This window comes from Rhipicephalus microplus, chromosome 6, assembly GCF_043290135.1.
Source record: "Rhipicephalus microplus isolate Deutch F79 chromosome 6, USDA_Rmic, whole genome shotgun sequence".
Taxonomy (NCBI): domain Eukaryota; kingdom Metazoa; phylum Arthropoda; class Arachnida; order Ixodida; family Ixodidae; genus Rhipicephalus; species Rhipicephalus microplus.
This window is the reverse complement of record NC_134705.1, coordinates 141392090-141418592: the sequence shown is the minus strand read 5'-3', so window position 1 is coordinate 141418592 and position 26503 is coordinate 141392090. Positions and strand designations below refer to the sequence as shown.

General features: G+C 45.4%; 1 protein-coding gene across 1 annotated transcript; it reads left to right on the top strand.

Moving 5' to 3' along the window:
* The first annotated feature begins 3847 nt into the window (after positions 1-3847).
* On the top strand, positions 3848-26027 carry LOC119167294 (endothelin-converting enzyme 1-like). The gene is made up of 7 exons (XM_037418752.2): positions 3848-4196; positions 5517-5840; positions 8556-8725; positions 9864-10917; positions 13874-14305; positions 16981-17163; positions 25665-26027. Exons 1-7 carry the CDS (start codon positions 3885-3887, stop codon positions 25872-25874), a joined length of 2685 nt encoding a protein of 894 aa, XP_037274649.2. The 5' UTR covers positions 3848-3884; the 3' UTR covers positions 25875-26027.
* The last annotated feature ends 476 nt before the right edge of the window (positions 26028-26503 follow it).

The window sequence follows — 26503 nt, the reverse complement described above, 5'->3', positions numbered from 1 at the left end:
TCCCCTCATTTGGGTATGAGTAGATGATGAAAACCCATCTTTAAAACAATAAAATTTCCTGTCTGCGAGAAAATTGTGAACCCACGCTACTATGCATGATGGAAAATTAAGGTATTCTAATCGATCTATCAAAATACAGTGCTCCACGGTATCATATGCTTTAGCGATGTCTAAGGTAACTAAAGCAGCATATTTTTTATGTAGCCGAGCTAACTGAAGGCTACTTTCTAAGTCAACGTGGGCATCCCAAATTGAACAACCAGCCCTGAACCCAATTTGACAGGGGCTTAGAATAGACCTCATGGTAATAAGTTCATTAATTCGTATATTGATGATTCTCTCCACCAATTTCACTAAGTTTGATGTCAGTGCGATTGGCCTTATGTTATCCAACGTGTATGCATCATTTTCATTATTTAGCAACAGTACAATTTTGGCAAGTTTCCATTCTGGAGGTATCCATGCATTCCCCAAAGAGTAATTCACTAGTTCTAGCAAAAGATTAGGCGATTCCTGGAGTAAACATTTCAACATAGAGTTCGTAATCCCATCTGGTCCGGGAGCCGTCCTCGGTAAGCATAATACTGTCTGATTCAATTCAGCTAAAGAAACTTCTGGAAATTCATGCAAGTTTACCAGAACGGACTGAATAGCCGAAAAATTCGCAGTGAAGCTGCGTTCTAAACCTTGCGCTATGTCTTCTAGAGAGGTGTTCATTTCTACCGGCGTCAAGACACATGACTGCAACGTTAAAGGTGCTGGTAGTACTTTTCTTGTCCGAAGATAAGCGAACAAAGCACGCTTATTCTTTGATTTAGAAAGATAATCAAAATGTCTACTCTCGTATTCTTCTTTCGCGCGGTTCACTGTACGCTTAAATACGCCAGCAAGGAATTGATAGTCTTTCCAGTTTGTTGGGCTCTGATTAAGAAGAAGTTTTTTCCAAGCGGCTTTTCGTCTTCTATAATCGCGCGTACACTCATCGTTCCACCAACGAGAGGAGGATCGTTTATTGGATGGAATAGAAAATTCAGAATTTTTTCTAGATCCCTCCAGCATTGAACCTATCGTAGATGCAATCTCCTTAGTACTGGCATTTCCAAGCTTGGAAATGGCAGAACGGAGGCAGGCTTGAAATTTGCTTTGGTTGATGTATGTGCGTTTTGGCTGATCTAAAGTTATTGTTTGACAAGTAATGTCAAAAACTACAGGAAGATGGTCACTGTTAGTTGCCGAATCCAGAACAGCCCATGACAAAATCTTGATTGCATTGGAGCAAAACGTTAAATCCAATACTGAGCTAGTTTGACCTCGGACAAATGTTACATGACCTTTATTCAGACAGGAGAGGTTGTGATCAATAGTCCATTCCCACAGTCGCCTACCACAAGAATCTGTCCTTATACCCCCAGACAAATGGTGTGAATTAAAGTCTCCTGTGAGTACAATTTCCTTTCTACATGCTACCAAAACGCTGTCAAGATAACGCGTGCTTTGCACACCAGAGGGGAAGTAACAATTTACGATTGAAAAAGGGTGGTATCCGGGGAGACACAAGTCTAATGCTAATAATTCGCAATCGAAGTCTAACATTCTGAAAGAAATTTTCGCTTTATGGCATAATTTACTTGATACAAGAATCATTAAACCACCACCACGTGATGGGCGATCTAATCGAAAAGAACGAAAACCTGCAAGATGGAAATTTTTATCCGGTGTAAGCCAAGTTTCTTGGAGAATTATAATATCAAGATTAAAATTATTGCAAAAGTAATGTAAGTCGGTTGAGGCTGAGAATATAGAACGGCAGTTCCACTGCAGCACCCTCAACTGACCTATGGTGTTGAGCGCACCGCAGAGGCGCATGTCGCGCCCTTGTTAGCATCTTCACGCGAAATAGCTGATTCATTCCGTTTAGATTTGGACTTGAGATTGGTGAAGATAGGAGATCTGGTACGTTTATTAGTTCGTATATCGAGTTCCATATCTGTATCAGTACTTGTACTCGGCCGAGGCGAATGTCGGTCCAAGTGCACCTGTGTTCCTGGCTGCTTAGCCTTGCCTGCAGATGCAGAAAGTTCGTCCATCACTACATTGCGTAGCTGTGTGGCGTCACTAGTAATGTGTAATACTGCAGGTTCTGTACTAGTCTGTACTGTTTGTCCAATCTGGCTTGAAAGAATTTGCACTAAACAGTCGGAAAGGTTAGATATTAGTTTATCCATTGCCTTACTCACTGCCTTTTCCACAGCAGTTTCAATAGCCTGCGATAGGGTTGAGTCCATACTGGAAGTGCAGCGCGCTGTTATACCAGAGTATCCAAAAGCCCTGTCTCTAACTATGTCAATGGCTTCCCTTCGAGAACAGCGGCGGCGGTCAATAACTTCCAGGATTTGAACCTCCCGGGAACGAGCGGAACAGTCAGAGTTGTCGGCGCAGTGACTGCCCCCACAGAGACAACACTTTTCCACTGTTGCAGTACAATTGCTTGAAGGATGACTCTCTCCACAGGTGCAACAACGAACGTTAGATTTACATCCTCCCGCACTGTGGCCGAATCTCCAGCAGTTCTTGCACTGAATCGGACGAGAAGCGAGGGGTTCTACTCGGAAGATCAGTGGCCATAATTTTATTTCTGACGGGCATTTTGTGCCCACAAATGTCGCGATAACAGATTCGGTTGGTACCCTCTGGTTGTCGACTAGGCGATTACACCTGTCAATTGAAATTACGCCTGCTCCAGAGAGCCTGTCTAGGGTCTCAGCTGGACTCAGCTTGGAGGCGACTCCCCGTACAAGGCCTTTGGTACATGCAAGGTGAGGCCGAATAAAAGCACTCACCGGGGTAGCAGCAAAGGAGGTGCATTTGAGAAGATCCTGCACGCAGGTCTGATCCGGCGACCTACACACGATACTTCCTCGCCCAAATGGGCGCACATCTGTGATGGTCTGGAAATGATTTGAAGTTGTCTTGAGTTCCTTTTGAACCACCTGAGGGTTTGAAAGTCTGATGAAGCCTCCATTTGTAGGTACCAGTGCTACGGGAATGCTGTCGATACCACTGCGGAAAAAAGGAGTCTAGCGGTAATTCATTAGACGGCAAGGACGCTGACCAGGCGGATCGCGCCTGGCCAAAAGAAGTAGTCGACATGAGCACTAGAGTTATGGTTAGACTCAGAAACAAACTAGAGTCGGACTCTAAGACAGAAATTTAAAACCACTCAATCCTCAGCCAAGAACACCCCAGTAGGTTGAGTGCGGCACCAGCTACTGCAGGAACGGTCATGGTTCGCCAATCGCTCGAGTGAAGTCCAAGATGATGATGCTACGCGACAACGATGACGATGCATGAGCCACACATGATAATGATAATAATGTACCGGTGAAGAGGATGCGTATACTAAATGCCCACTATATATATATATCGAGCGTTGCTGCACACGATGCGTTCCATTCTCTATTCACTTCCGTGGGAGTCACATGTACAGGAGTCCACCGTGCCAGCGCGAGACAAGTACGCCTTTGTGAATGCAACACCTATTCAAAGGCGGCATGAGAGAGCCGCATCAGAGCGAGAAATACGTGATGGTAGATATGGCTTCAGCGAAGGGTTACGTTTACGTAGCTAACATTTTAGAGAGCTAAAATAAGACCAAAATGTGTGCGTGAAATTCCTAGCCAAACATAAAACTAAGATCACCTATTATTCATCAAATAATGTATAGAATTATACTGCTACAGTCGACTGAGTAGCATTGCTTGAGCGTGACGCAACGTGTGCGTGAGGCACATGCAGAAGAAGTGAACGATCCCATGCTCGGTCGCCATCGTTTCTTTTTTTCAGCTGATGATTCTTCAGAAATGCCCCAGTAATCAACCGGCAAAATGTCATCTACGTCGAGGAAAGCTACCGAACACAATGAATCGAGCAACACCGAGACGAACAAGCCGACTGCCGCCGTCGACGCAAGTGCCGCATCTTTATTTGCAGCAGAGAAACCCGAAGCTGCCTCCGTACATTCAGATTCGGAGAAGGCTGTCGCTTCCAGAGTGAGCAACGCTGAGGTACAGCCTCATAATCACAGAAGGACGTCGGTGGTGAACCCACAGCCCTGTCCTTCCGTGATGCCTTCACCGCCAGTGGCAGCCTCTGCCTCCGATGCTCGGACGTCCCAGACGATGGCTCAAGACGTCCCGGTGAGTAAGCCTCACGTACAGGTTACTTCTGTCTAGATTACGTGGACAGCATTCATTCATTTCGCATAAATATTTACACCACAAGGTCGTGCTAAATTGGGAGGCCCTAAAGCTTTGCCTTTAAGAGTTGAACACGATAGCGATATTTTGCTCCTAGTGCGTACTTCAAACACTCTGTGAATGAAATCTTTGCAAACTTGCTGTGCGCCCTCTACGTGGCCTTAAGGGTGCAGTATAGTGTGCTTTTTGTAGTGAGTGACTGGCTTTAAACTGTGAAGCCCTTATGATAACGCCAAAGGCAATGTACGCTTGTATCACGCATTACTACGGCATTATTTCATGTTGTATAATGTGAAGCATGTATACTGGACACCTGTGTTTGTAAAGCATGAAAGTTACTTTCACTGCATTCCCAACGAGAGGAAGTTATTTTTATTGCGTTTGTAAGCAGAGGCTTTGGTAGAAAATCCACTTGCCACGAAAACGACCCGGGTTAGATCCCCTACTCCTACCCAGAATTTTTTGTTATCTCATTTGCATCTCTCTCAATATTCGCTCACAATAAACGACGCCGACACTGACGCTGGCGCCGGAATTTCCACGAGACGAGCTCTTTAACGATATCGCGTTAAAATGACCCACAAGTCACCATCTATGAAGAACTGCTTGAAAGGATATTGCGCATGAAATATCTCTGCTTGCGCCGATAGTTATGAATCATTTCGTAATCCACCTCTTTCATTTTCCTGTGTGGCCTTATGCAATTTTGGTAGGGCTTTGATACGGGGCCAGGGCAGCCGGTATTGCCAAAAGCAATACTGGAGAGATACAAAGACATTCGCGATTTTTCCGCGAGGTGAAGGACGCATGTGCAGGGCTTCGTAAAAAAAGGGGGATTTAAAGCATTGTGTGGGAATCGCTAACAAAAGGTATTGCTAGGATTTGCTAAGACTTGCTTGCTCTCGTAATGTCTCCCCAGGTATGGCAGCGTCCCAAATGTTCTAGCAAAACCAGGCGGAGTTCCCAAAATTTTCCCTGTATGTCTGTATATCTTCTCAAGTCTCGCGAAGTCTTCCACGGTTACTGGCTTGTTTAAAAAAATACTAGCGATGACACACGATTCATTAAAACATAGCGAGACGTCAGCGTGCACATAGCTCCTTAACAGACAAATTAGGCAGTCATTATGCAGAGCATTACAACAGTCCTCGCTGTCGCACAGCGCTACGCAGGTCCTGAATTCAGCCTGAATCTCAGTCAATTCTGCTATTGCTTTTTTTTACCTTTCACACATTTATGATGGAAACATTCCCTGTGCAGGCAAAGCTGGCGGATACCGCTGTCAAGCAGGACGCATCACCCCGCACTGCGCTCTCGAAGAGAACGCCAGCCGCCGATCTTTCTTCTAAGGCAGATCATCTCGGAGATGCGCCATCGACAGGTTCCGATAGCCCCGCAATCACTGGATCCACGATTTCTCCAGGGAAACCAGGCTCAATGGTGTCCGGGTCGTCCCAAGTAGCCGACATGTACAAGACCCTTGAGACACTGACAGCCTTTGGGGAGAAGCAGCGCACGAGGCAGGACTCGACAAGAGCCTCCAACACGACCTACAACATTCGCCTGGAGTTATCATCTACCACTGTGAGTAAAGCGAAGATGGTTTGCCACGTCGAGTGAATTCATTCACCCATCTTTTCGCAACACTGCAGAGAATGCGGCACAGGTACTGCCGCTGTGCCGCTGTAGGCACTGATTATCTGTAAAACCCGTTCTGACACCTTGCTAGCGCCTATTCACTGCCCTTATCGATTAGCGCCATTACCTCGTGTAAAGATATAGATCTCGGTGGTTTGAAGGTAAGGAGCGTGTCGATGAATGTTAATAAGATGCATATAAATTGAATGAGGAAGAGAACAAGGCTAACACATGCTGGGCAACCTTTCGATAGCGGCACCTATCTTTGTCATCATTTGTGGATTAGTTTTATGTGGGTTAGTTTTATGGATTTATCCATGGGTTTTAAGGTACCGACATCAAGTTCCCAGTTATCCTCGGCAGTGATTTCTATGTAGGAGAAAAACTGGGGAGTACAAGAGAGGGGGGGGGGGGAGTCAAAAGTTCACAGGCCACGCTGCCACAGAAATACATAGGATAGTGGCCTAGAAACTTTCGACGACCTCTGTACAATACCGTTCCCTCTCCAGATTATTCATTGGATATGGATATTTTCACCCAAGACTCCCCGGGCACCGCCATAGTTCTCTCTGGGCTGTTTTCAGTACGCGTGACTCCCCCAAAAAATGCACTGCCAAGGTTGTGACGTCAGCTTTTTTTACTCTCGCACAACTACCCAGAAAGGATGAAGGACTCTTCTCCGTAAAAAGGTCCACAGCGAGTACCACCAGCGGTGAAGGGAAACATGAAGTTACCGTTTAACTAGCATAAACTTAAACAACCATGTAAGACACCCTTGGCAAAATACATCCATCCATTGAAACATCGGCCAGTATGTCTGGGGCCCCTTCTGTTCATTCAATCAGTCTGCTAGAGACTGTGAGCCCTTTTTTCGCAATTATTGTTTGTTGATAACAGCATATGCTGGTGGTATGACTCATGCGTTCAAACAGCTTTATTTTATTTCAATTAATACTAACTAAGCAGGTATTGTGACGACGTGATACAACAAAGCATTGAATACGTCCTATGCTCTCTTAACAAAGCAGAACTTCCACAAGCAGATTCCACGCTTATAGACATCTGACTACAGACGCTAAAACAGCATCTGTAGCAAAAAAAAGACAATTGAAAAGAGTTTCCGGAAGTTCCAAAGAAGTTTAAATAAGTCAAGCGCTCATGGCCACATGATGGCAGAAACGAGACGCATGGCCGTAATACCACATGTTCCCCAGCCGTCGCATAATCTCAAGAAGGTGGCAAGACGATAATATTATATTAAGATAGTGTTCGCAGTCCTTAATAGGCTCAGGAAACTGCCACAATTCCATATCGGGCTACAAAAGATTAGTTCACAAAAATCATTCAGATCTATTTTGATGGATTAAAGACGTTTGTGATTTATAGGGTTCCGTTCTCATCTGGCAGACAATCTCAGCCAAACGAGCAGGTTCGTGAATGTTCGATTTGAGAACACAATTGCAAATCAGTGATGTGCCACCTGAAGAGTTTCTCGCTTTATTGTGCGTGCCTGCCGACCTTTGTATCACAACACAGTCAGTGTTGGTAAATTGACCATCAAGAAGAGACCATCCGTATGACCCTTAAAGCAGAACTTCCAGACGCACGTGGTTTCTTTATTCGGAAGTCGTGCATATCATTGTCACCTAAACAGCTGGGTTTCTTGCGTTAGTGTTGATGTAAGATATTATGCTTGCCATAATATCTTCGCTTAAAATGACTTTAAAATTTCGCTTAAATTGACTTAAAAAAACCACGTGGTCAGCTGCCGGGCGATCATGGTTTATAGTAGGTCAGCTTTGAAAAATCACCATGCTGTTGCAAGTAGCGCTGTGTGGTGTCCTCATGTGCCTTCTGATGTACGTCTGCCATTTCACGCTACATAAAAACTGTTCGCCCATTTCGGAATGCGGCTTTAAATCACCATTTGCAATGAACTGGACAATCGAAAGCGTATCACGTACAAGGCATTCTTCGATCGGCATTCTGCACTCATCAGCATTAAAAGCATAATATTCCAGGGATATCTCTCCTAATTTCTAAAGGTTAAGTTCGCGCCGCGACTTAAGGATAGTAACCGTTCGGACTTCATCATCACGCAGAAAATTACTGTGGAACTGGCTAAAATTTTGCTTCAATTAAAATAGCTGTAATTTAATTCGCATTCATACAGTACTCATTTTTATTGTCGGTGCAAGACTGTTTTTCCTAGTCATATTTATAAAAGTTATGCAATACACGTTTAAGAGAGTTCCAATTGAGGAACAGCGCTAGAAACTTCGTTATCCTACACCAAATAGTTGCTGAAATCAAACAATTTATTCTTGGCTATCCATCATTAGGATTTCTAAGTGTACATGCTGTACTTAACATTTTTGTAAATGTCGCAGTGGCTATCATGGTGACGAGGCTATACCTTTAGTTGTACACATTTACTGCCCCTGTCGTATAAGTTGTCTAGGTTTTGTTTACTTTTGTCTCTAGGGATACTTTTTGCGCGTTTTTACCAGGAAACCCTCAACTCAACAGGTAAGTACAAACCAAATGCTAAAATAGACGGCATCGATAATGCTATTGTATATAACACGGTGCTAATCATCTGGTAAAACTCGCAATGGACCGAACATGCAATTTCGCTAACCATACGTGCACTAATCGCAGGATCGATACTTTTCGAGCCCTGCTCGAAGGAGATTGAAGAGGCTGCTCGCGGTGTCGCTGTTGGCGATCACCCTTCTCACGATCGTCGCGGCATCAGTTTTCCTGCTCTACCCCAAGCCGAAACGGCGTCTTCGATCGTATTGCGAAACGAAAGGCTGCGAGGCACATCGGTGAGACACAAGCTTCCCTTTAATACAAACCTATAATACATTGGCTGTGGTTGCACACTTAATGATGCAAAGTGCATGAAATGAAGGGAACGTATGAGAAAGATGCGTGAAGTTGTACATAAAGGAAAACTATAGCTTCAATATAATAAACATTATGTTGGGAACGATAGTTGTGGCGACTACTGGCGTACTAAAAAAATCCCAGCACATCCACGAAGTTAACGATGATGAGTGGGGCGAAGACCATCCGTTCGTTCGTGTCCGTTCGTCCGTGCGTACGACGTCTACTACAGAGGAGGGAACGACCCACACCCTATAAGGTGGACCCTGAAAAGTTTGTCAAAAAGCTGCAGCCTCCAGCTAGGGATGCTAATTCACCTTTAAAGGGACTGTTGGAAGCATGAGTAGAATAGAAGGTTGGAAGCATGAGTGCCTTAGAAAACAAATAATAAGCGGTACCCGTCTTCGCACAGCAACACCTCTACAGCATTTGCCTACGTGAAAAATCATACACACACACGCTGAAACCAGCATGCAGATCGCAAAATAGCAAGTACCCAAACGTGGCACTTAAAAATTGATATAACACCAAACTTACCGCGTTACAAATATTCCTATAAGTCTGAACATTCTCTTCCTAATGTCCGCTGTCTAATCTTAAAAATGGCATTGAGGACCCTTAGATAGATTCGAATGTTTTTTTGAGGGCACAAGGAAACCAACACTTTTTGGTGTTTTTTTTCTAAAAGATTACACAGTGGACTTCATGCTTGAATCACTGCGAAAGGGGTATTTGTTTGGACTTCGTTGTATAGTTCACACGAGGGACGGCAATCGACACGTATTCGCCATGTTCATTACTTTGCTATTTTATCTAGATTTACCTTCAGCAGCTGACAACCCAAAGATGTGTGTGTACATTCTTCAGCATTCAAGACTCTGATTCATTGCTATGAAACGTGTGCATGCCTTCCTCGTGGCATTGACATCGATGATCCCGTAGCATCGTGTTCAAAATGAACGATGAAATCAGATGCACACACTTAGAGGACGTTTATTACAGAACGCTCAGATAGCTCTTCCCTGGTGCCGTATGCGCAGCTCAACATTCAACGCTTCCTGGCCTTCTTGTCCACAGGTATCAGATATCCCACCAACTGGACAAAAGCATCGACCCTTGCGACGACTTCGGCGCGTACGTCTGTGCACGCTGGAAGCCACGCAAGGAGTTTCAGCTCTCACGCTCACAGCTGTCCGACATGTTCCTGTCCTGGCTGTACAAACTCCCGGAGACGCTCGCCAAAGGCGTGGTCCACTTCCCCGTGGGCAAGAAAGTGGCCGCTATTTTCGACAGCTGCATGACAGAGACAGGCTCGCACATTCACGTCATGCGAGAATTTATGCGCGAGTGTGACATCCTTTGGCCCGATGATGCAGATGAACCAGTTACGCCGGCGAAACCCCTCTTCGACCTCTCTTTCAACTGGAACGTCCACCTCTGGTTCACCTTGAGAATCATACCCGCCACTTCGGAAGAAAAGTCGAGGCGCGTCTTTTTTGCACCGAACTACCTTATGGCGCTGTGGAAGGCTATGATTAACGAGATTCCAAAGACATATTTCGAGAGCGTCTACGCTCAACTTTACGAAATTTTTTCAAGCAACAAGAGTAGTGAGCCTGACACGAAAGACGCGTCGCGGACGCATGACGTGCTCACGTACATCTTCAACAAACTGTTGCCTTCGTGTCCCTGCGAGTCCCGCATTCAAGCATCGCTCAACTTGACGGAATTCGAAAACATGACCTCTTACTTCTTTGGCCGGCATACGATAAACTTGTTGAATGCTGTGACGAGAATCCATCCACCTGTCACTATGAATGAAACGGTGCTTATCAGCGATATTTTTCAGTTCCTGAGAATGAAAAACATAATTGACGAGGTCGACGACAAGACTCTGCTGCGCCACCTGTCCTGGTTGTTTCTGCAAGGGTACGCTGCTGTTGCCTACCCCACGGCTGTTCTTCTCGTGCTCCATGGCAGCGAACACCATGCAGAAGAGGAAAGGCCTCGATTCTGCGCTGGCCAGATTGAGCCAGGCTACAAGCTTCTCATTGCTGCCATGGCCACTGTAGCTCATTTTTCTGAAAACGAGCGGCGCAACATCGACCACCTTCTGGGTGATATCCTCCAGGTACGCGAGCATTATTTATTTGTCGAAATGTTACTTAGGATTGGCCAATCTATTAGATTGCAAACTGCATAACCCCTAAAATGGGCCCATATAGGAGGCAGGTAGACAGGACAGTATGTCCTGCGATTAATGTTTGTTGTCTTGAACATATATTTACCCCCATGTGACGTGGTCTTATTCCGGGAAGTGTTGGAGTTTTTTGCTATAGAATACCAATAAGCTTGACCTGGAGAGGCCTGCTGCGTAGATTCGAGCATGAAATTTCACCGAAAACGTCCAGTTAATAAAATTCTTCAACACGCACTCTCACTGAAGGAGACGTTTCGGCAAGTGATCTTGTCTTCTTCAATGCGTTAAGACAGCAACAGTACTAGACCTCTTGTTAAGACGTTGGAGCAAGTTACAGCCCTGTTTGAGGACTTCAAGTCTGTTGAAGCATTCAATATCTGCACTTTACTTTTTTGAACATTCAGTAAGCAGGTGCAGTCAATTCAATCTCTTTCTTGAGTCTTCCAGGGTCCATCTTGCCTTAAGAATTTACCGTTCTTCAAGTAGGAGGTCCATCGCATGCGTTGAATGCATTGGCTGACCTAGTCACAGCGGCAATATTCATCGTCAGCTCTATAGCGAAAATGACATGGAATGTTATTTACGTGCTGTGTACGTTGTAGCGGAAGAATGTAGCACAAGCTTCGAAACAAAAAGCTCACCACCATACTTACGTATTTGCCTGCGAAAATAAATACCACTGTGTTGCAAGTCCATAGCCACTTGGTCTTTTTCGCTCCATGCTTCCACAGCGTGCTAACACTGAGGACAGAAAGGGGTAAAAACAACTGCGTCATTCTTTCCATTTCCTGTTCACCGTGATCGCACGTCATGCCCTTCACAAATTGCACTAAATCGCTGTTTGAAAATCACACAAGGCTCTTCACGAAAATGGAAAAAAAATGCACGTTTTGACGTGCCCGTTATAAACATGGCAAGTTCTGCGTAAGGCAATCTATTTCCATAATTTACGATTTATTGAAGAGCAAGGTAACCTTAGTCACAAGATGTTACGTCAGGTTCACAGTTTTATGTCAGAAAGGGTCATGTTCGTTCCAAGTAAGAACTGCGTATAGAAATACATTGAGTTTGAAGAACCACGAAGACAATGTGTCTAAATCTCGACCGAGGAAGTTGCCACAGTCTCTGAGCCACAGAAAAAAAAGAAGTGTTGTATTGAACTGTGGTTACTTTAGCGAGTGACAGTGTGCGTTTTCGTGCACCTGCAATTGACAGGTGCTCATGATCACAGTTAACAGAGTTGTCTCCTGTGTGAAGTCGTAAATACCGTCATTCCCCTTTACAGTGCCAGTGTTCTCTAAGCCTCTTTAGTCCTACACATCACGGCGTTAGGTCCTGTCGCATAGGTGCATTCGAACGTGTACTCGTTCAGAATCATCGAGTTTAGGTTCTTTGCTGCAATGTCGTTTTGCTGGTGGCTCTTGGGGTCTGATTACTTCTGCCTCATGCAATGCTTCCAGCTTGGGTATTCGACACCTACTTTAACTCTCTATATCGTCTTGCACTAGAATGCATGCAAAAAAATTGCCAGCATGAGATGTTTCTACCTTCATGTAGTTGGTAGTCTTTCAGTGTGATGGTAAAGGACGCCATAGGTAGGCCTAACTCGTGAATTGGGCTGCCACTATAATGTCATTCTTGGACAGGTTATATATAAATCATTGTATACTACTCAGCTGCAAAGAAATATTGCAAGAATAATGCGAATAAAGTTCTCTCACTATAAAGCTATTTGCTCGCAGTACTTTTTATAAACTTGAAAGTTTCTTAAGTAAAAAGCAGTGATCATGTCATTTTCGAGAGCAGACAACACGTTTTGTTGATAAAGAATTTCCCAAAGCTCACACTGGTGCAGAAAAATGTCAGCGACAAACACGATTACTACAGGGTAGTTGAGGGGGTTCTGATATTTATCGCCTCATCTTTTTCGGTGGTACTAAAGTACTCGCACGGAATCACATCGAGCATCAGTTGCTTCATCAGTTGCGTTGCGACCATCAGTTGTGTATCGCGCTCCATTTGCAAAGGCGGCCGCTAAGGCGAGCGAAGCAAGCTTCGTGCTTTCTGCAACTTCAAGGCAAACTTTGTGGTGAAAATACAATACGTATAACTCACCCCAAAAGGGCGTGGTCACACGTGCGCGCGCTTATGGCGCCATGTATTTCCACCGCTATAAGCGTGCCTTGAAGTTAGAGAGCACGAAACTTCTTTCGATTGCTGCAGTGGCTGCTAACAGATGGTAGAGGTAGAAGAAGTTCGCGAGACGCAACGAGCGGGGCGATGACCCTTGCTGCGCGCCATATCACTGATGGCTTGGACAACACGCTGGGGTACTTCCGAGCTTTGCGTACCGCCAGTGGCAAATGATGTATAGATCATCGTTAAATTTGTAGGCTGACAATTGATGGCTGAGTCGTCTAACGCCGTGCTCTCCGAAGGTGTCGCGAATTGGAATCCCCGGTTGCACACTTCGAAAAATAGTTCTCTGCGTGATTTTTCTTTGTAGCTTTTATATACACATACATATACAGTACATGACGGCGACGTTGACGGAAAGAACCAGTCGAGAGTGTCATTTTAATTGATGTCGCAATAAAAAAAAACCAAATGTACCTTGGTACTCTGTATACCACTGAATCCGAGGGGAAAGTGGAGCGAGAATAATGTCAGAAAATGTTTAGAGTAAGAAAATCTGTGTCTCATTTCGTTGTACGTGACTATTTTATAGTTAGTCAATATTTGATTCATGAGTAGTCTTTTTTTACGTGTAGCAGAACAAACCCTTAAAAAACGTCATAAGCTTCTATGCCCCTTGAACAGATCTGTTCTGTGCGAAATCCACGCCTCGGAATCATTGCCCGTGCCAAACTTCGTTCTTTCGTCGCAGGTGGCCGTGGACAAAACTTGGGCTTGTTCGTGGTTCGACAACGACACAAAGCAGGCCGCTGCGGGAAAACTAACAAACATGTCCACCATGGTTTGGCCCCCGGAGAAGTTCCTCGACCCGGAGGTGCTCGAGGAAGTATACAAAGATTTCCCCGACAACGCTTCTTCGTTTGCCGAGTACTGGATCGAGACGCGTCGCCGGCAGCGCCTGTTGTTCGGCTCCGAGGCGTCCACTGCAGAACAGCTGCTGGGCGACAACACCCATCCGCCGTACGCAGAATACGTGCAATTGCTGAACCACCTGTCTCTTTCACTTGGAGCACTGGCACCACCTCTGTACTATCCGGACGGCACCAATGCCATGTTGTACGGAGGTGTCTTGTATTTATACGCTCGGGCACTCATCACTGCCGTTGGCAACGAGGGATTTACGGTAAGCAAGAACATCACAGAGTGAAGTTGCAAGCAGTTAAGCCATAGAAGGCACTTAGGAACGTCACTTACATTTCAAAATGTAGAAAAACTCTGGTGAAATGGTAAAGGTGGGTTTAAAATATGCGGTTCATGTGAACCATGCTGAACTGTGCTCACAAAATTACTGCATCCCTTATTTCTGTACTTGCTTACATGTGTCCATAAGGAGTGGTAGCTCGTGTCGCTGATGACCCAAGTGGTAAGCTGGCCAATAATATATCAGAAATACCGTACACGAATGTGGCAAGCATGCCAACTTCGAAGACGTCCTAACGCAGTGCGAAGCTCTTGCAGATAACAGCCACGTACAGGTTTGTGCATGTTGTTAATTCCTGATTCATCAGCGTTAAGCACAAAAATACCATACGCACAGAGCCTATCACTGTTTGCATGATCATTTCATCGAACAATTTTTACGTTCAAGCCATTGAAGTACTTGGAAATCTCCAAAAATATTTATCCCATAAAGCAATACGGTTTACTACCCACGCAGTTTCGTGACATTGTGGCCTTATCTGCCGTTTTAGTACTCGTGCGTACACAATGCGCTTCTAGCTTAAAATGTTTAAAATGCGTATTGTACCAAAATGTATCACTTTAGCCCATTTTCACTTCACCTAAGTGCTTAGCAGAGAACAGCATGCTTTCTTTCAAGTGCAACAAGCTATAAAGAACCATTTGCTTCACGCATGGGTAGCGAGTCCACAGGGTGAAGTAGTTGGTAGTGCTTACGCTGCGTGGCTGAGCGATTTCTGGTGGATGGCCGCTGCACTGAAATGTAATGATTTGCAATTGGCACGCTTCTACGAAGTATATTTCAGCAGTGAAAGGCATTTATAGTATTTGAGAGCGAGATATATTTACTCCACCGTCGTCCTCGGTGGTGTTGTGGCTTTCAACCTAAGCATTTGAGTTCGGCTATATGCGGAATGGTCAAATTAGCACGTCCAGCAGAGTATGTGCTCTTTAGAGCCAAGTATTCACTGTAGACGGTTCAGCAACTTGTGTTCAGTCACACCTCTATCATTGCCACTCGGAGCTTCCACTTCAGAGGCATTTATGAATCGCCCACCACGGAGCTCGGACACGTGTTAGGTATACTGACCAGACGCTGCGGCCAAATACAATACCGATGACCGCCTAGATAACTCTAGCACTGAGTACGACGATAACCACTCGTATTTCACAACATGTCGCAGAAATCTTAGGGAATAATTTCTGTACATAACTCTTCATATTGAACACAGTGCGCTAAAAAGTTTTGAGGCAATGCGCTGGAGCATGACTTCGATTTTTCACCAAATTTAAGCGATGCGTCTATAGGTCGGCAAAACACGTGGAGGTCGCTCAGACTCGCATATGAAATGTATTTTACCGTTGGGAGTCACTCCGGACTTAGATTCATCACACCTTTCCTCAACCGGACTCGCTCAGACTCAGAGTCACTAAAATATTTTTTTTCCAGTCGGACTCACTCGGCATCAGGCTCAGGAAAAGTTTTCCCAACCAGACTCGCTCAGTCTCAGCCACAGCTCGCTTTGCTTTGAAGGAGCCTGAATTAATCGACTGATGAGTTTGCGGGCCTATGGATAAATGAAAAAATTAAGTTCCATCCATGTGCTGACAACAAAAACGTAAGCAATAGTGAAAACCATACCGTTTTCTTGTTCTATAACCCACATATATAACATGAGATCGATAGCGTAAAATGAAAACAACCAGTAAAACTATGGTACAAGAAATACACTTAAGCATACACTTTACTTATGTATTCAGGCGTTCACATACTTAAGATGCATGGAAATGTCTTGCATTCGCAGCATGCCACATTTCATTTCTTGACTGCAGTGCTAAACTAAGGAGCTGGCTATAGCACGAACATTAGCCTCCACCCAAGCCAGAGTCATAATCAGTGAATCTACAACCGCTATTGAAAATTAAGCTAAGGGCGGAATCTTGCCCCACGCACAAAGAAATCTAGGTAACTTTCAAGGAGAGTTTGTTTCTATTATTTTGGCGCCAGCTCACTCCTCTCTACCTGGCTCGAGAAATGGCCGGCCAAACAGGCAGAGCGCGAAACCCGGGGACGGGCAGAAACAGCATGCATGGTTAGTTATGAGGACATTACAAAACAGTGCAGACTTGGAAAGGCCCGCTTTCTCCCGGTACACATCTCGCGAAGCAAGCAGCAGGCGATGGCATGGCACCTTTTACAGGTATGAACACGTTCCCGAGTCCGGTTGCTTACTACTGCTTCTACGCAAAGCTATTCCAAGATCTGTGTAGCTTTTGTCAGCAAAGGGTGGACCTATATCATCTAAGTGTGGGCTTGTGACAGGGCGACAGTGCAAAACTGAAAATTCATTAGCGCAAAACAACGGGAGATCGCTCTAACATGCCCGGACTCTTAAGAGCAACTCTAAATCCATAGGCGAGCCAAAGATGCCACCATAGCATAAGCACTTCTGGCTGCCACCTATATAGGAGGCCTCTCAGTCTGGCTGTTTTCAATAAAAGTTGTTTTCCTCTCTCAAGCGCAAGTCCTTTACAATAACCCATAGAATAATGATATATGGTTAGAGCTATTATACTGTACTTCTCGAATAGAGCGTAAGTCCTTTTGCCTTTTCTCAGGTCAATGCGGAAGCCGAGGTCACCTCGAGTTGGTTGAGCAGGGAAGTCCAAAATGCATTCAAACGACGTGCACTTCATTGTCTGCCTGGTGGCGTCAGCATATTTCCCGAAGTTCCGGCGATGGAAGTGGCGTACGAGGCCTTCAAACGACGCATCGACAAAAACAATACCCAGCTATCAGAGGTAAGTGGCATGATTGATTTGTGGGGTTTAACGTCCCAAAACCACCATAGGATTATGAGAGACGCCGTAGTGGAGGGCTCCGGAAATTTCGACCACCTGGGGTTCTTTCACGTGTACCCAAATCTGAGCACACGGGCCTACAACATCTCCGCCTCCATCGGAAATGCAGCCGCCGCAGCCGGGATATGAACCCGCGACCTGCGGGTCAGCAGCCGAGTACCTTAGCCACTAGACCACCGCGGCGGGGCGTAAGTGGCATGCACAAGGTGCAAACTGTGTAAGGTGAACACACTACATCTAGCATCTTGCGAAACCAATGTGTCGACCATTTCTTGGGTATTTAGTTGTTTATCATGATATCTTCATACATTAAGCACGTTTTACTCCAACGTAATATAGAAGTTCGCCTTGCAGGTCATAGTGACATTACGTGAAACCATGGGCGAGATGTGCAAAGACCCATCAATATGTCAATTCTAATGCTTTCTAAATTTAACATACATATATGGTGCAATTACTTCGTAGTTTTCAGCCAAAAAAATTTGGAGTCAGAAACCTATGTATCACATTTTTGTTTCTCTGTTATAATACATCAGAACATATAGCCTATTCGCTGCTCTATAGATCTATCACAATGACGCTATATTGTACACGTTAGCGAACATGCATTTGCTGTCAAATATGCTAACATTGAGTTATTTCAAGACCATCATAAAGCGTGCACTTTAATTTCCTGGTTTGTCTGAAGAACACATTTATTACCGTATTGGCGTTGAAGAGGTTGTTTCGCAGAAATATTGGTGTCGGCGTCGTTGACGTGGACTAAGAAAGCAGCGCTGTCCGTGACCAAAAAGTCGAGGGAGATGCACAAATAAAAAAAAACATCGAGAGTGTCCATGTATTTGCTATTGCAATAGAAAGCTTTTGTCAGTATTTGCTGTGATGTGTAGAATTTTTTCCTAAAACCACGAAAAGTGCTGAAGTAATTGCGTTTCGACTGCGCCCAAGCCCGCCATTGCACGTCACGATGATAAAATTTACCCATTCACGAAACTTAACAACACTGCTGTTTATTTTAAGTGTAGAAAACTTGAGGGGTCCAGAGTGACGTTTATATCGCTGCTTGGGGCGATGCTTCACTTAAGACAGCATAACTAACCTGAAAGCTGTGGAGGGCCAAAGCGCGCCGTGATGGGCCGCTGTTTCCCAATGGTACATGTCAATCGCTGCTATATAAGGCCTATGAGAGACAGAAGACACAGCTTGTTTCAGCTGTATACAAATGCACATTTTTATTTACAACCAGCAAGGCAACGACGCTTAGACACAAATGAATGCACATCCAAATCTGGCCTTTTTTTTCATAACATTTGCCCAGATTCTTAAATTAGCAGTTTATTCCGGCGTTCAGGGAAAGTGGCTTACTTAAAGCATATGCTCTGGCGATGTCCCTCGTTACTGGGTAGTGAGCAAGCCAACCCGGCCGAGTGGTGCTCCGCCATGAGGAACTCCAACAAAGGGCATCAGCTTTGGGCCATCCATAGAGCCCACATAGCAGCGGTCAGGCTTAGCCTCTTTGTCCCAACGCGAGACAAGTCCACTAGCAACTGCGTTATATATATTTGCATCTCTCCGGGCAAGACAAAGTTTCACCATCCATCCAATCGTTCTTGTCTTCATGCTGCTGGTCTTAATGAGGTTCCTGCGAACACAGAAGCCATGAAACTCTCTTCCGTTGAGGCGGTTTGAATCAAGCACTACAGCAGACACGAGCCATGCAGCAGACGAAACAAGATGACACCCTACAAGGGGCTTAGCCCCCTATGCTGCGGGCTACGATGATACACAGAGACCCGCAGTCCACTTTTAGTAACACGCACGAAGCGAATCTTTATTGTCTGACTACGTACAATAAAATCTGCCACCAGCACTTCCTCAAGATTCATTGCATGCCATGTATTCCAGCTGGATGGCACTGGTTGTGCAGTGAAACCAGTGTTTTTTTTTCAAACAAATGTCCACCATCTGTGACAATTTTTTAAAACGCAAACGTGCTAGCAGACGTTGCATGTCCATCCGTCTGTCTGTCCATCTGTCCGCACCTATCACTATAGAGCACGCATTGGACGGATGAACGCTTCGCCCTACTCATCATCGTTCACTCCGTGGATATGCTGACTACGTAGAATTGAAAGACGACAGACCATGTGATGGATGTAAGCAGCTTTGCCCCTAAATATACACACTTCGGCTGGAGCTCGACGGCCGTCGGGGAAGAAAATGCCCGCTAAATCGAGAGGCAGCGTCAAGATATATACGCCACCCCTCCTCCCGAAACAGCTGCACGCGCGTGGCCACGATCATTTCAGATAAATCACGACACATTCCGTATCACAAATACATGAAAGGCTGCGTGCCGGTAAGTGCAAAAAAGACATGAAAATTCCGCACGGCATTACTCTCCCCTAAAAAAAAAGCAACACCCTGATGCCAAGACTGCTTGCACAAAACTAAAGACGAAACTAAACACTAATTGCACGCGCGTGAAAAACAAAAGGTAACTACAAGTGCAAAGATAGAACAACTTTTAGCATGACAGGGCTTTAGACAGACGACGTGCACCACTTGTGGTTGAGCGCGGCGTCCTTGTAATACGCTGATACCATCGGGAACCACTTCGCAGTACAGTTTACCAACATGATGGATGAACTTGTAAGGGCCAAAGAAACGTCGCAAAAGTATTTGACTTACCCTGCTGCGGTGAATGGGCGTCCAAATCCCCAATCTGTCGCCTTGCTTGAATGTCACTTCTTGTGTCGTTGGGCGTCGGTGCGCTGCTGGTGTTCTATGCGTAGCTGCGCAAGTTGCCGGGCTTCTGTGCCCCGGAGGTAGGTGGCGAGGTCTAGGCTGTTGTCGGCGACATTAGGGAGCATGTCGTCCATAGTGGTGGTGGCGTCTCTCCCATGGACAAGCTTGAAAGGCGTCGTTTCGGTGGTCTCTTGTTGCACTGCGATGTTGTAGGCCAAGACCACGTAAGGTAGAATCATGTCCCAGGTCTTGTGCTGTGGGCCCACGTAGATGAAATTATCGGCATGGTCTTCTTGAGGTGTTCCGTGAGACCATTTGTCTGCGGATGATACGTTCTTCTTGATTGATTTGTACCACCGTAATGTAGGATGGCTTGAGTCAGGTCCGCTGTAGAAGCTGTTCCCCTGTCTGTAACGAGTACTTCAGGGGCACTTTGTCACAGGAGAATGAATGTGACTAAATCTTTGGCGACTTCTGCCGATGCACCAATCGGTAAGGGCTTCGCTTTGGCGTATCATGTGAGGCAATCTGTCGCCACTATGATCAGCTTCTTCCCTGATGTTTACCTGGGAAAGGGGCCAAGCAGGTACATATCTATTTATTGAATTGGCCTCAAGGGCGGTTGAATTGACTGTAGAAATCCAGCCGGTATTGTTTGCGCTGTTTTCTGGCGCTGACATTCTCGGCAACTTTTTACGAAGCGCGCAACATCAGCGCAAAGACGGGGCCGGTAGTGCCTCTGTTGGATTCTGAAATGGGTACGAGAAATACCGAGATGGCCAGTGGTGGGTTCATCGCCAGGGCTTCTAGTATTTTTTTCTCAAAGGCTACTTGGGACGACTAGAAAGTTAAGTGGTCTTATTGGGTGCAAATCTCTTTTTCACGACCACTCCGTTTTGCACACTGAAAGTCACGCCTGAATGTTGCCGAAGAAGGGGGATTTGCCATCCAGATACTCGACGAGTTGTTGGAGGTTGGGGTCTGAGCGTTGCTGTTGTGCGAAAGCTCCGATGCTGATATGCCCTAGAAAGTCATCGTCATGCTTTAGAGGTCGGTCGACGGAGCTCGTGACAGGCAATCTGCGCCGGAGTGGTTACGGCTGAACGTACCAACCACCCTGACGTAAAACTCCTGAAGCCGCATACGCTCTAACGAGCTAGCCAGCCAGATGGCCCTTTAAGATTAGCCAGCCAGCATAAAGCGTGATGATCAGTCCTTTAAGGGTCTGCCGTACAAGTACGGTCGGAATTTTGACGTGGCCTAGACTATCGCAAAACACATCTCTGCCATAGGATAGCTACAGCCTCCGACTCAAAGTAGCCGGCGTACTTCCTATTACTTCACGAATAACTACCCGCAACTCGTGGGTGGTTGGCGCGCAAGTGGGTGGCCCACCTAGCATCAGTTTCAAGTAGAGTATGCTGAAATGGATGGTTGGTTTCCCGAGTTTCGGCCTCCAGGGCCCTTCCAATTGTATGAAATTCTCAGGCGAATTCAGTCATGGTTTTTGGAAGGATTTCTTACTAAGCCGGCGAAAAACGACTCTTTCACTCCTCGCATTATGCCCAGCGTGCATTTCTTTGTCTTGTGTCATTTTGGTCTGCGCGCCGAAAAGGACGTTACGTTTCTTCGACGTACATGTTGACAGTTTCATTGGGTTGTTCGGTTTTCGACTCATGAACAAGATAAGCCCTTTTTTTTCGCATGATTATGAAAATCCCCAGCACCTCATTCCTTAAAAATTCTCAGGTGGTCAATGTGGTCTCGTGGTTTCCGTACCATGTTTCGGCGGGGCCATCCAGGAAAAGGTAAACGTATTTACATTTCTTCATCCCATGGACTTGTTGATGTTAGCCACCTGCTCGAATCGGTCCAGCTATTCTTCCTTGTCTTCAGTGGCGTGACCGTGGGAAGTTGAAGGCACGGGGTACTGTTGCAAAAACACGGGAGTGGACATCTGCGCGTCACTGATGGCGGATGTGGGAGCCACTAACCGTGATCACGTGAGGTCCTGTAGCATGTTCCAGCTCAGGTGGCAAGTTTCTGAGACGGCAGCTGCTTCGAGTATTCGTGTCCTCAGTGCATGCACTTGTTCTCTGCGGTGGCTGTTGCGGGATTGCTGTTGTGGAAACGCCGCACCCACAACAGATGTCATGTAGCGACAGTAGCCCGGAAAATGGAAGACCGGTATGGTCTGAAGAATGAACGAGAGCCCGCTTATTAGGCGAACTCTCGCCACTAAGAAAAAAAATTCCGCCATATCCACGAAGTGAATGATGATGAGTGGGCGAAGCTCCGGAGGTAAACCTGGTAAACCATGAATCCTCTGTACATTTTGCCCACTCGATTTTATTACATCGCTCCCCCTAGCGTACGTCGCCGCACTAAATCGAACGATTGCCTTCAACCAATGACACGCGTTATATGTGACATCACTCCTATTTTATAAGATCTCACGTCTTTCATCAACTACAAGTACCGCTTTCTAGTTTATAACATCTTGCATCTTTTCATCATCAGCTACAAGTACCACCATCTAGTAAACACTACAAGAACTAACTGCGGAATCAGGGCGTAGATGAAGTATATATAAACATTCTGGAAGAAATCTACAGGGGATCAACTGCTACCATAGTGCTTCATAGAGAAAGCAACAGAATACCAATCAAGAAGGGTGTAAAGCAGGGGGACACAATTTCCCCAATGCTGTTTACCGCGTGCTTACAGGAGGTTTTCAGAAGCCTAGAATGGGAACAGTTAGGGATAAGAGTCAATGGAGAATACCTTAGTAACCTGCGCTTCGCCGATGACATTGCATTGCTGAGTAACTCGGGGGACGAATTGCAACTCATGATTACGGAGTTAGACAAGGAGAGCAGAAAAGTGGGTCTTAAAATTAATCTGCAGAAAACGAAAGTAATGTACAACAACCTCGGCAAAGAGCAGCGCTTCGAGATAGGTAATAGTGCACTTGAAGTTGTAAAAGACTATGTCTACTTAGGGCAGGTAATAACCGCAGAGCCTAACCACGAGATTGAAGTAACTAGAAGAATAAGAATGGGGTGGAGCACATTCGGCAAGCACTCTCAAATTATGACAGGTAGATTGCCACTATCCCTCAAGAGGAAGGTATATAACAGCTGTATCTTGCCGGTACTTAGCTACGGAGCAGAAACCTGGAGACTTACAAATAGGGTTCAGCTCAAATTGAGGACGACGCAGCGAGCAATGGAAAGAAAAATGGTAGGTGTAACCTTAAGAGACAAGAAGAGAGCAGAGTGGATTAGGGAACAAACGGGGGTTAAGGATATCATAGCTGAAATCAAGAAGAAGAAATGGACATGGGCAGGGCATGTAGCGCGTAGACAGGATAACCGCTGGTCATTAAGGGTAACTGACTGGATTCCCAGAGAAGGGAAGCGGGTTAGGGGGAGACAGAAGGTTAGGTGGGCAGATGAGATTAAGAAGTTTGGGGGTATAAATTGGAAGCAGCAAGCACAGGACCGGGTTAACTGGCGGAACATGGGAGAGGCCTTTGTCCTGCAGTGGACGTAGTCAGGCTGATGATGATGATGGTGATGATGACAAGAACTAAACGAGAGGTCGCTACATACAGGAGACGGTACCGCCATCTAGTGAACACTGCAAGAACTAAACTAGAGGTGGCTACATACAGGGGACGGTACCGCCATCTAGTGAACACTGCAAGAACTAAACTAGAGGTGGCTACATACAGGCTACAGGGGACGCACAGCCCACGCCCTAAGGAGCTCCGCCCCTAAAACTCTACACCTCGGCTTCGGTGGCGGCGAACATGCGGCCGCCGGGGAACAGAATGCCCGCTCAATTGCAAGACAGCGTCGACCATTCGAGATACGCCCTCCGAAACAGCTGCATGCATGGGGTCGCGACTTTGGCAGATAAATAGCGACACGTACCGCATCATCAATGCCTCCTGGTATCACATACAGAGATAAGGTTACCGGCCGGCATGCACGAAACAAAAGGCATAAAAATTCTTTGCGGCCATAATGCGTGGAATAAACACGCAATCGCGTGCAGGCGTTACCATGCGACTTGCGCAACATGTGTGTTTTAATGCCCACCCATTACAAACCGTTCAGACGTGTTAAACCATCGTCACCAGTAACGCATCAACAGAGTGAGCAGCTACGTAGATTCCTGAATCGCCTCAGGGATGAAAAGTGGGCTTATCGCCAATTCGCAAAACAAATTATGGCGTGTGGGAACGTTACGCGCACAGAAGTTAGTTTTATTGCGGCACGCTTGAGGCATCCACTGGGAACAAAACCGAAGCCAGGTTAGCCACTGAGGAGGCGATGTGCGCTGGGCTTGATTACGCTGTCACGTTGCGCTCCTAAAGGCCAACCTCAGTCATCCTCCAATTTCCATGTGACCAACTGTTTTTGCAAATTTAGAAGTACTATCCATGCCTACTAGATGTTCTGCATCCTGGTTTTTCTGTGTTTCTTTAAAATCTACGTAACAAATACAACAAGAAATGATCCGGGCCGTCAGAACTTCATTTTTTTTACTGTGTATGCTCAAGCAACCGCCATCTTTAGAAGATCCAGCGTTAGAAGTAAAACGAATTACAAAATAAATATTCCAGAAGCGTGCGTAAAATTTTTCTGGAGAGACGATACCTACACATTTTTTTATATGAATGACGGCACGCTATTTCTTGATTGAAGAAACAAGAGCCTTCCCATTGGAACAGCTGAAAAAAGGAATTTGATATGTATATATATTCGTTTTGACATTCTGCAAAATATTTTTAAGTTGACACATTTTATGTAAAGTTTTTGAGAGTTTAGCGTATTTTATTCTCTTTAGAAATGAAAGTGCGATTAATTTCATTCTCTGCTGTCAAATAAACCAAATATTGAATGGTGCCTTAGTTCGCCACATAATTGAGCAAAACACGGGTTAAAATTTAGTAATGTTTCTTTAGAAATGAAACTCTGCAGAGCACATTTTTTTGAAGTGAAAACAGAACTTCCGTTGTCTCATTACATGGCACTTAAATGCAATTGATTGGGCTTTTGGTTCGATAAAATAGCGGCAACGTCTACTGACATCACATAGCTACACATAACACGCTCTTTCTTTTTTTTTATTCTCGCTTTACTCGGCTTTTTTATTTTCGCTTTACTCGGCATGGCTTGTCACGCCGCAAAGATGGTGATTGGCACACAAAGCTGCACTACTAAACTTTTTGCAAGTTGATAATTCAGTCTGCTTAGGACAGCACTTCATTGCATATGTTTCATTTGTGATTTTAATCACGCAATTCCTCTGGTGTGTAAAGTGATCAAAATTATGCATTATCAGCACGATCCAAAAGTGTGCTCACATTTCAGGTGCTATAAGTTATTCGTAAACAATTGAACAAGCATTACGGAACTATTTGATTCTATTTGCTCCTGCTACTATTCGACTGGTGTTTGATTTGCACTCCCAGTTTATTGCCAGGCACATCCTCAGGGCAGAAACTTTGCCCCACTTCTGCGCTTTGAATTCTGCATGTAAAAAATATTGTCTTAAAGGTCCTAAACTGTGAGTTTTGAACGCTTCACCAGCTCATTTGTCACCGCGAATAATTGCTGGCAGTTAAAAATCTTGACCACAAAAAAATGCTATAGGATAAACGCTCTCGTTTTGCACTGCAGGATTTGACAGAAGAGAAAGTGTTCTTCATTACGGCCTGCCTCTCTACTTGTGCCAGGACGCCGTCCGACAACCTTTTTGGCGGAGACTGCAACAAGGCCGTCATGAACTTTGCACCGTTTGCCGATGCCTTCAATTGTCCCGCGGGTTCCAAGATGAACCCGAAAGACAAGTGCTCGTATTACGACTCATTTCGCGACACTTCTTATTGATTTCTTGGCCAACGTAAAGTCTGCCAAGCTTATCGCGATTCATAGCGTTCTTGGACAAAATGTGCTATTTCACGCTGCGCAGGTTTTTAAGACTGTGACGCTCCTGAATTGCATGGCTAATTCGTTCCATATCTTTTTTTTCTTCTAACTGCTAATTCTCATGCCTATGTTATTGCAGGCACGTTGCGCATACAGTGGCGTGCCGTTTTCTAACGACGCAATATTTTGCGCAGTTCTTGCAAGGGCGTAGCCAGTAGATGGCACACCAGCTCGTGTCCCCCTCCTCCCCCCCAAAAAAAAAATCATTTCAAAGATGTGCCCAGCCCAAAATGACAAAGGTGTCCCCCACCCCACTCCACCCGGAAAAAAAAATTCTGGCTGCGCGCCTGAGTTGTTGCGTGAATAAAAAAAAATATGTGGCTTGAATTTTCAGCAGCTGTTGTGATCGAAGTCATTAAAGTGACTGAATATACGAACAGTGCAACCAAATAGTAGTTACGGCGTAACTAAGAAAGCAAAAAAAAACAACGAGAAAAGAGCGCCCGTCTTTCAACAATGGTTTAATAGCGCAGTGGTGTAAATACATAGCTGAAAAAATGGTTCTGCGTATGGGCGATTGGAGTACATTG